This window comes from Apteryx mantelli, chromosome Z (genome assembly GCF_036417845.1).
Source record: "Apteryx mantelli isolate bAptMan1 chromosome Z, bAptMan1.hap1, whole genome shotgun sequence".
Taxonomy (NCBI): domain Eukaryota; kingdom Metazoa; phylum Chordata; class Aves; order Apterygiformes; family Apterygidae; genus Apteryx; species Apteryx mantelli.
This window is the reverse complement of record NC_090020.1, coordinates 60667177-60677979: the sequence shown is the minus strand read 5'-3', so window position 1 is coordinate 60677979 and position 10803 is coordinate 60667177. Positions and strand designations below refer to the sequence as shown.

Genomic DNA, 10803 nt, shown 5'->3' with positions numbered 1-10803 from the left:
GCCCTGATTTTTTTCCTCCTTGTTGTTCAGAAATAGAGGGGCGAGGGGATTTAATGCCCTGACTCTGAGCACTGATGTTTGGCTCTGGGACAGTCCCTGGCCAGTCTGCAGCCTTCTCGGGGCCTGCCAGGGCAGCCAGCCAGGTCCCCCCTACAGCCACCCTGCCAGTGTTTCCCATAAACCCAGCTCTGCAGCACGGACACACTTGCCCGGGTTGTTTCAGGCCTGATCTGACCGGGCTGCCAAACACAGCCCTCTGCTAATAAATCAATCATCGAAACTGGGTTCCCAAAACCCTACAGGAGGAGAAGCTGAAGCATTCAGGAGTTTCTATCGACTTTGGCTGGAGGAAACAAACTTCAGAGCTGCTGAATACTCAAGCCACTTGATTTTTGGTGGCTGAATATGAGCTTAGCAGCTGGAACTCGGCTCTGAGGATCTCAGGCTTGCAGCTGGATCTGTCATTGTTGACTGCTAACTCAACATCAAAGGAAGAACAGTTTGCTCCCATTTTTGCTATACAGCACTCCCAGAAAACACATGGATCAGTGCACGTGCTTCCGAGCTAGGCTACAACACTGATGCTCTGATACGCTGTGCTTCTCCGAGCTCTAAGCTTGCATTCCTCTTCTGGGTGACCAAAGGACCAGAAAAAAAAACCACCTGTGTCTGTATATCCTTGGCTTCACAGGTTAGCAGGACATCTGATCAAAATCTTTAAACAGAAGAGGTGCCAGTAAGTGTTAAACTGGAACATATGCTATGTGAAGATGTATGCAAGATTGGCAAACCAAATTTCTGCCCATAATGCTGCTTTAATAGTCCACAATTTTACAGTGACATATGTTCAAAATTATCATTTCCAGAAAACTGCACAAGACTTAGGAAGTTTAACCAAAATGTGAAAAGAGCTCTTCAGAAAAACACAACATAATAACATCTTGCCAACTCTCTGAATGTATTTATTCATGTTTGGGTTTGTGTAAGGAAGTTTTCATGCTATAAATTTTTATTAAAAACATATCATTAGAAATAAATAGTACATTTATAGTCATAAACAAACGAGAAGCTTTTACACACACTAATGTTGGATTTCTGGTTACAAAACTGGAAGTTCATTCCACCATCTTATTTTTTTTGTTTGCACCTGATACAAAAGGATAAAGTTCCTGCATGAAGTTTATACTAATTGGGGGTTTTGTATATGCTCAGATTAGATACACAGAGGGTTTGTATCTGTTTCCCTAATAATAGTTACACTGGAAACATAGTCTTCTGTTCTTGCTATTGATTTTGGATGTAGTAAATGAGCTCAAATACTGCAGAAAAAATATTATGGTAATAACAAAGATTAATGTATTGGTTGTTTTTTCCTGTTTGCTCATGGGAATGATTGATTTGTATGAAAAAAAAATGCTTGTACTGTAGAAAGGTTTGATAATACCAGTTGGTTAAAAGAAAAGTACATTTTTTGAATCCACCAGAACTTTATTTTCATTAGCTGTGTGAAAATGTGTTGCTTGGCTTATCAGATACTAGGAAAGCAGAATTCCTCAATGCTGTTCTCCTTTCTGTTTTCTAGTTCTTGCAGATCAAGTTGATAATACTCAAATGTCACGCGATTGACATGTTTGCCACTGGAGACCATTCGTAGCACCGTATTGTCACAGCCAATCTTCATTTGGGCTAGTTAGGGAAAATAAATATATGAGAGATATAAAGATATATTTATATGAGTGAGAGGGAAAAGACTGTATATAATGTTGGCACAAATACATATAATCTGGAAAACAAAGCAAGTATTTGTGTGTAGTAATAATGGGCCAGTGGTGGTAACACTGAATAAATATCTTTTTCTGTATTTTTTAGTTTTACTTTATAATGGCTTGGCTAGTTCATTGAATGTCGTAACCTTTACTCAAACAAATATCACTCACTCTTCTCATGAGCCCCCATTTTCATGCATGTATAGATAGACAAGATATAGAGGTCTGTAGATGTCTGTGGTTTGAGATGTATGCTATTGTTCGTGAGTGATAGTTAAAGGTAACAGCACCCTACCATGGACATATCAAAAATTAACAATTTTGAAGTGTTTCCTTTTGGAAGGATGGGTGGTTTTGCGTGGCAGCAGTAAAGGGGTTTGCAGAAGTGAAGGTATTTAAGAGTCCTACTAAGACGAACTCAAATGGCAGTGCACAACACAGGAAAAATCAAACATATGAAGCATGTCACCAACCACTGCTTTTAGATGAGCTGCTTGAGCACTTTGCCCATTTGAGGAGAATTCCTGTGGGTCATTCAGAGAGCATGAGTTGGCAAGATGTTATCTCCCCTTCCATCTGGCCAGAGCACTCTTTTACACAGCAGGAAAGCATGTTTTAATCTCATTGAGGTGCTCAGCATACGCTCAGTACCAGTGCTTGTTGGTTAAAGCCTTGAACAGTGCCTGGACCATTAGGCTGTGGTGCCATGAAAGACAATGGAGAATGCTCCTGCTCTCTAACCCTGAGGAAATGTCACCCCTCCAGTATACTCATTTACACTCCAAGGTCAAATACTCCATGAACCACACATGCATATGTTTTATAGAAGCCTACCTGTGTCGTCACTGCTACACTTTTTACTCTTCTACATTAAAGATTAGAGAAATTGTGAATTTTTGTTTCTGTGCTGACAAAGAGATCACCAACCTGGCATGACTGTGAAACACAGACTCAGAGCTCCCCCAAGGTCTGAAGCAGTGAGTGAAAGCTCTGAGTTTTTTTGTGGTATACAAGCTCTGAGTTTTTTTATTTCGGCAGCAGAAAAGATGGCTTTGGGAACACTGTGTAAGTGGGGAACAACTCCTTAACAAAAAAGGTAACCACTCTGCCTTCATTTATTATTCCTGGGTCATCTGTCTGTTGAGGCTCTAATAATCATTTCTGTCATATGACAAGTGTTTTAAAAAAATATATAGCTTAACCTTGTTGTAATGATTACTGCAAGGACAAGTGAAAGTGTTCATGGGTTTGCTGTACCAAACACCCTGGCTGAACACCTTTCATTCTCACCAGCTACACGTGAAGTTCACAAATTTAGCAGGAAGTCCAGATTTGGGTGGGCTCTGCAGGACTCCCTCTAGTTAATTATTTTATCATGCAGAGATGTAAGTGGGAGAAGGAGTTCTCACCAGACCCATGAAAGGAGTGACAGAGATCAGCTAGTGGAAACATCTTGGAAGGGTCTAAGCCAGTTCCTCCCAACAGCTCTACAAAATCTCCCACTCCTGCGCAGCCTGCTGAAGGTTTCTAAAAATACAAAGATTAAAATTTATTTATTATATATCTTCAAAATGTAACAATTCTCTAGACATGATTGTAGTCAACAGCAGGTCTTAGAAGTCCTCTGTGCTCAAACCTGTGAGAAATCAGGCTGTTCTTATCCCAAGTAATAATACTTCAATTTGACATTAGCAAGTTAATTTTCTTTAGAGATTCCAAAGAAAGACCTAAGTGGGCTCTGAAAATTACAGCTAGGTAGTTAAAGTGTTGATTCAATTGATTTCAGTGCAGATAAGCAATCTGATCATAGGGCTTAGACATGTAATCAGATTAATACAGTCGTGCACTGAATGTATGCCCACACTCAGCTGACAGGCAGTAACTTAAGCTCCACTGTATTGTACTTTTAGATTCCTAAGCAATAAGGGTTGCTAAAATTCACTATTGTAGCAGAGTTTAGATGAAGTAGGAATTAACGAAAATAGTATTTTTGCCTGACAACAATAGCTTACTCAATATTAGACCCACCACTCCTTTTTTCTGAAAGTCAGTACTGTTTGCCAAAAGTATCTCACGCAAACCCCTTGAGCACCTTTGGCCTGTGACCCGTATGGTGCTGCTTAGGTGTTTGATTTCTTTATCTCTTCTCCTGTTATAGTCTCTTGTCTGCCCACTGCTGAATAAGCCAACTCATTTGCCCCTTCCGCCAAAGGCCAGCTTTGGAGACATTTTGGACACATCTAGCCATCCTGAATGATTGATCAGTCATGTTGCCACTCGTTCACAGACATCAAGAGGAAAGATGGAGCTCCTGGAGGGTCAAGGACATCTGGCTTTGAGTTCAGAATTGGGTCTACAACTATTTTCAGCTAGTTTATAAGGGAAGAAGATGGGTTCTTCTTGTATACAAAAGACTTTAAATTCGATTTATGTTTCTTTTGCCTTGTTTTGCCTTTTTTTTTTTCCTAATAAAAGTGGGGATCTCCCTCTTTCTGATGAGGGAGAGTCAGAGTCTCTGTGCAAATAGCATGTAAGGCAAGGGTGTAACTACTAATTGGTTTCATCCCAGTGAAGGACCTAGGCTACCAATTGCATCGGCAGCAAAAAAACAAACTTTATTTTCTCTTTCCTCTGGTGTCTTAGGGCCAAATTCCGCTCCTATCCTTGTGGACATTTTGAAATTTACACTTTTTCAGACCTCCTGGTTAGAGGGTGCCAGCAACAGCTCTTGTCCTCTCCTACCCGGTGGCCACTGGCCACCAGCAAGCACTCAGATGCTGCAGCCAAACTCCAGCCCCTGTGCTGTGTGCCAGAAAAAATGGAGCAGAGGATGCTTGGCACACTGAGCAGGGGATCTGTTGTAAACACATTTGTATTTTCACCATACTAAGGACCTCAATATCTGATTGGTGTCTGTTCAGAACCGTTGCTGCTTTCATTAGCTTAAATGCAGACAGACAACTCTCTGGGAAAGTGCTCCTTTCTTTCTAATGAGATTCTTAGCCTTTGTTATGGCAAGCAATATTTACATGCATTAATGGTACTTTGCATAATTTGATTGCCTCTGCGACATTACAGAGACAATAGCAACAGAGACAAATCCAGCTCTGATCTCTGTGGGGGAACCAGAGCCCGCAGCAGTTGCGCACGTGATCTGGACCGCACATGCCTTAACAGCCGGTGCCAACAGCAGAGGCTACCCCTGCTTCACCCGCTGCTTCCCTCTTCCAGTCCCAGGAAAAATGCACTTGGTAGTAATTTGTTATGGAACAGAAAAACTCACCTTTAAAAAGAGGCCATTTAAATGTCCCAGGATAAGATCAGATATTTTTATCACCACTGGGTAAATTATAGAAAAGCTGCAGTTTCTGTGCTGATGAGGAATAACCATGGTAAATCTTCCAGAAGGAGTCTGAGAGATGACATTGCAAGCTGGGGCATGGGGAGAAGGTACAAGAGTTACTTGTGCAGTCATCGTTGCCTGAATGTAGCAAAGTCATGTACATTTGGTACTCACAAAGAACAGATGATTTCATTACTGAGATGTATAACCAAATGCTGAAAAAATATGCATATGGCATTTTCTGTGTTTCTTATATGGCATTTGTTCTCTAGAAATTCCCTGTCAATTGCGTACAATGTAGTATCAAGCCTGGCAGAACCTGAAGGAGCAGCTGTCAATAGGAGAGCTCCCACCCCAAATCCATGCATCAACGACTCATGGTCAGGGTGGGAGGTGCCAGTTTGAAGGAGGCTAAATATGGATGCAGGGCTTTCATTTAGTTTTATGTCTGTTTTGACTTGCTATTGCCTGACATCGCTAAAACAAAAAACCTCTGAGTCTTATTCTACTTCTCTTAACTGAGCAGTTCCTTACCCTGAGAAACATCCCATTGAAACTAGAACAGGCAAGTGATGATTTTATCTTAAAGTTCAAGTTCAACAGTTCAGGTAAGACAGTAGGTTATCACCTGTGCATGTGCCTAGCTGGGAAGCAACCCAAGGGGGTCTCCATGAAGACATGGAGGCATGCAGTTTCTTCTGCCTGCTCTCCGAGGTGAATGGACACAAGCCAGATCCAGCAGTTGCACAAAATAATTGCGTCTGCAGGTGCAGAGCCACAGCAGCATGGAGACACAACTTCCAGGCTTGTCTGAACAACTCAGAGTAAGAGCAGGGCAGACTGGCTGTTATCTTCAGCCTTTGTGTGGCAAAGCAGATGAACCATACTCACCTGAATAATAACTGTCAAATATTTAAGCCAGATCTCCTGTCCTGTCTTGATAAAATTTGTGCAGGTAACCATCATGTGTACCTTGCCAGCTCTGAGGCTTAGGGAGATAACTTGCAAGTAGACCCTTGTAATCAAATAGCACTTTTCACATAATTGTTCGAAATACTGTTTGTACTGCTTAACATTTTCAAATATTTTTTCCTTTTTTCATCCAGATCTAAAAATTGCTGAGATTAAAATCTCTAAATGAATACTGTTTGTTCTGACCAAATGTGATTGGACATGACAATATTAGATTGGAATAGAACTTCTTTGAACCAGACAACCTTTGGTTCCCAAATGTAGAAGCTCTGCTTAAGTTATGTCTTATACTTCATTAATTTTCTTTTTTTGCAACGTATACTGAGCCTGGATCAAATCCTCAGCCATGCAGGTGCATGTGGATCCACTCAAGTTATTGGAACTATTTCAGTGTAAATAGTATCAGAGAGAGAATTCAATGCAAACTGATACATTCATTTTGATTTCTGCCCAAAATGTAAGCCCATTTGACAATATAAAAATGAGACTTACGGAAAAGATTGGCATTTTTCTTGACAGTGACAGTAAATCCATTGCCTGGCTGGTGAATCCTGAAGAAGATCATGGCCACATTCTGTGATGACCTGATGCTCCTCTGAATATTGCCGCTTTCACAGTAGTCTACATATCTTTGGGAAGTGGGGAGAGGATGGTCCAAGGAACTAGGAAATTTCTCTCCTTTGAGTATCCAGCCATCAAATACCTAAAGAGGTTCAAGAATATAAACCAGAGCTTTTTTTTTTAATCATTCTGCTAGTTTAGAACAGAAATAAAGTATTGCAGAGATAACCTACTCGTTTCATAGACCTTTTTTATTCTGACACCGGATGACTTGTTCAAAGTCACCAGTTAAAATGAAATACTTTGTACTTCTATATTTCCTGGCATTTTACTAATTACTCAACTTCAGTCAATATTCAGGAAATGGATGCGTATACATATTAATATCTTTTTTACTTCCTTCAGGTGACAACATTGGTGACATTTTAGAAGGAGGCAACTCTTTTTGTTCCATCATGATGTTTGCATCAGTTTTGGGGTTTATTACTATTGTAATTCCACTGTTATTAAGTCAAGTTTTTAAACAACTTGATTTGGAAGCCACATCAAACGTAGGTCACCCTCTCAAGCTCTAGGCATTAATTCCATTGACACGGCCTGTAATTTTCCATCATACATGCTTTACAGCTTGTCTCTAGCTGACCTGGAGGCATTCCAGAGCACTGGTGCTTCAGCATGGAAGAATAGCAGTTTTGTGGAGGAATTACTGACGGAGGTATTGCTCACTTCTGCGTCTTTTCTTTCAGCTCGCCCTAACCACTAGAAAGCAGAACAAATGCTGCCTACTTGACTGGATCTTAAGGAGCAACATCAACAAATTGTTCCTTCACAACAAAAATAGCAAAAAATTTGCCCTCACCATGTTCAGGGAAATGTGTCAGAAATATGTCAGAACTAGAAATTTGCATTAACTCTAGTGTAGCTGAACAGTTACCTTCCTTGCTGTTTCGATTACCCACTAGCTGCTCTCACTCAGTAATCCCTTCTACGCTTCAGTTGTTCTTTGCTGATACTTTGAATGTCTAAGGACCAGATTCTGCCACTGCTTAGGTGAGTAATCCTAATGTGAATATGCATGGGACCTTCTTATGGAAGAGCTGCAGGATCCATCTCCAGGTTTTCTAGAACTGCAAATTTTCTAAAGTAATGAGATGTGGGTGCTCAAGTCACATCAGGGAAAAGCTGTCTTTATAAATTCAATAGCATAATAAAGAAACTGAGGGTCCCCATAAACAAAGGGAGAACAACTCTGTAAAGTGTCATCAAAGATCTCTTGGCATTTTTCTAGCCTTTACAAATGGCCGTAAGTCTAGGTACAAAAACCTGGACCCACAAGAGGCTGAAATCAGCCTCCTCAACCTAGCCCTTAGGTATAGCAACTTGGCATTTGAAGAGATCCTGGTCAGGTGTAAAGGATGGAGAAACAGGATTCCCCAAGGGAAAACAAGCAGGGGGGGCCACATCTCTCCAAGGGGGAGATGAGGGGTTGAAGAGCAACTTTCCTTACTCCTCCTCCTCAGAGCTCGGCATGCTGGCAGGCAGGATGGGGTCTGAGCTGGGTACAGCTGCCACAGTGCAATGGACAGAGCTCAAGGTGAGGGGAGGGAGCAGGTACCTTCGAGCCTCCCCTTGTCTCCTGAACTGAGTTCAGATCTTGGGCAACATTTCTCTCTGCCAGCAAAATGCTTTGATAAAGTTTGTTGGTGCTGGAATATAAATGGCTCTGAGTCATGAAATTCGTTCTGTTCAGAGTGGATGTCCTGAAAAGCTCTAATAGGGCCATTTAAAAGAAAGACCGAAACAATCCACTCAATAAACAAATGCTAATGACCATAGAGTGGAGATCCTGGAGCAGAAATAGCAGTTTAGAGAGCTGTGTCATTATCTTCAGGGTTCATATGATTCATGGCATTACAAAAGCAATAACAAAGCCCTCCTAATTAGGCTGAGAGGGTTAGCTTGTATTGGCCAAACTTTTCTTTTCAAACTATCCCCCAGATATGGGAACTCAATAGAGGTGTGCTCTTCGGTCTGGGAAAATAAAATTCCTGGAAAAGTTCAGGAGAGACTGTGCTGTGGCTGGGAGATGGAGTCTCAGCCTGCACCAGATTGTGCCTTACAGGGATGGGGTGTTCCCAAGGGCCTGGGGGGGAGGAGGGACAGACATCCCACAGGCGGCTGCTTTGTAAAATCCTACTCTACACACACACACACACTCGTGTGCGCACACATTCACCTACCCCTTCTGCACATAACCTCACGCTTGAAGAATTAGAGGAGAGGAGGGGAAGAGCAGCAGGACTTGCCAGCTTACCTTCAGGAAATCTCCTCCTTGGCAGTCAATGTTGACAAAGTCATAGTCTATGGTGATGAGCTCCTCGGGGTCCCCGATGAAGAAGGTGGCACAGTGCAGCTGGGGCTGCTCCGCAGTGAAGGTGAACTGCCCCTCTATGCTCAGCATATCAATGCATCCTACAGAAGCGGAGCCCGGGGACGTGCCTCAGCCCTCCTCCAGGGGGGGAGACCGAGTGCCAGCTCCCACGGCGCCGGCTGCCAGTGGCGAGGGGAAGGGAAAGGGAGGGAGCGGGAAAGACCCTCCGCTGAGGATGGGGGGAAGGGGGCCAGGAAGGCTCCGCTGAAGGAACGATGAGCGCTGAGGAGATGACAGCAACTCGGCATGTGCATGCACAAGTGTGTGTGATGAGAGAGAGAGAGAGAGAGAGAGAGAGAGAGAGAGAGAGAGAGAGAGGCACTGACATGCTGAAGCATCTCTGAATTGAAAACTGTGTGTGTGTGTGTGTGTGTGTGTGTGTGTGCGTGCAAGTGTACAAACACTCAGTTCCTTCAAATTTCTCTCTAGTCACAGCCTTCCCACCCGTCCCTTCCTGTGGAGCTCACAGCCCTACCCTGAAGGTCACCTCCATCCTAAGGACGTAGGCTGGTGACCCCCATCCTACTGCTGCCTATCAGGACCCCAGCTCTGAGCTCGCCTCTTCTTCCTTCAGAGCCCCATTTCCATCTCTCTGCCTTAACCACAGTTTTCTGAGGTTTTAAACATTTTTCCTTCTCTTCCACCCCTCTCAAAAAGTACCTGCAGCCCCCTCACTCCCAAGTAGCCCCCCTTCCTCTCCCCGAGCTCTCCTCAGGGCTCTCCCCCATGTCAGGAGTCCCCAGCAGAGAACTAAAGAAACTCACTGAGCGACCGCCGGTAGATCTGCCCTGCAGACAGCTCTCGCTTCAGATCTTCGCTGAGGAGTAGAAAAGGTTCATCTTCGCCAGCATCCCTCACCTGACGAAGGAAACAGGTCAAGAAGAGGCTGGGACAAAATGAAATGCGGCCCCCTCTCTGCACCTCCCTAGAATTGGCACCAGCAGATTAAATCCCTCCTCCAAAAATAGTGTAGCTGTGGAAGAGCTTTGTCAGAAATCTGCCAAGGTCTAAGGCAACCTGCCTGAGAGAGGAACAAACCTGGCATGAAAGAGATGAGCCCAAAGTCCAGCAGACAGAGAGTCTCTTAACTCCTTAGCAAAAATGCAAGTTTGAGAAAAGGGAAGATAAGAGAAATGGGGAGGGGGGAAACAACTGTTGCATTAACATTACTCTTGCAGTTAGGTGCAGATTTAATGCAGGGGTGAGTGGGAATAGGGAGGGAGAGATGAAAAGCAGGATGCTCTAAAGCTGGAAATGCAAGTTGAGGGAAAGCAGGACGAGCGCAGCATGGCACATTGCTCACCTCTAGGTATCTGGTTTCCCCCCTCAGGGCTGCCAGGAAGATGAGAACGAAGTGGCACTGAAACTGGAAAGCAGAAGGCATGCTGGCACTTCTCTCGCGTCCCTCCCTCTCTCCCAGGGCCACGTTTCTCCCAGCCTGTGCAGACAGGCAGCAGCCAGTGGGGTATCTTTGACAGACTCTTTTTATAGAGCATTTGGGAGGGGAGGCACTTGGTCCCTGTACTGATAGGGTAACCCATGGTAACTGAATTCCTCTCTCAGTGACACAGTATGTGGGTATGACGAGGGTCCAAATCACAGCCACAAATTTCCAAGCCAGCTGCGCTCTCCTCACTGACAGATGTCTTCTCTACTTACCTGTCTGGCAAAGCTAAAAATGCTCTCAGGAGAAGCTGTCCGTCTGTGCGCACCTGGGACACTGGCAAATC

The 10803-nt window shown here is 43.6% G+C and overlaps 1 protein-coding gene across 1 annotated transcript; it reads right to left on the bottom strand.

The window, feature by feature from the left end:
* Positions 1-979: 979 nt before the first annotated feature.
* On the bottom strand, positions 980-10457 carry CRHBP (corticotropin releasing hormone binding protein). The gene is made up of 7 exons (XM_067315916.1): positions 10377-10457; positions 9838-9931; positions 8957-9114; positions 6574-6784; positions 5050-5198; positions 3176-3293; positions 980-1686 (listed from the first exon to the last, which is right to left on the bottom strand). The coding sequence occupies exons 1-7, from the start codon at positions 10455-10457 to the stop codon at positions 1529-1531; spliced, it is 969 nt and encodes a 322-aa protein (XP_067172017.1). The 3' UTR covers positions 980-1528.
* Between the last annotated feature and the right edge of the window lie 346 nt (positions 10458-10803).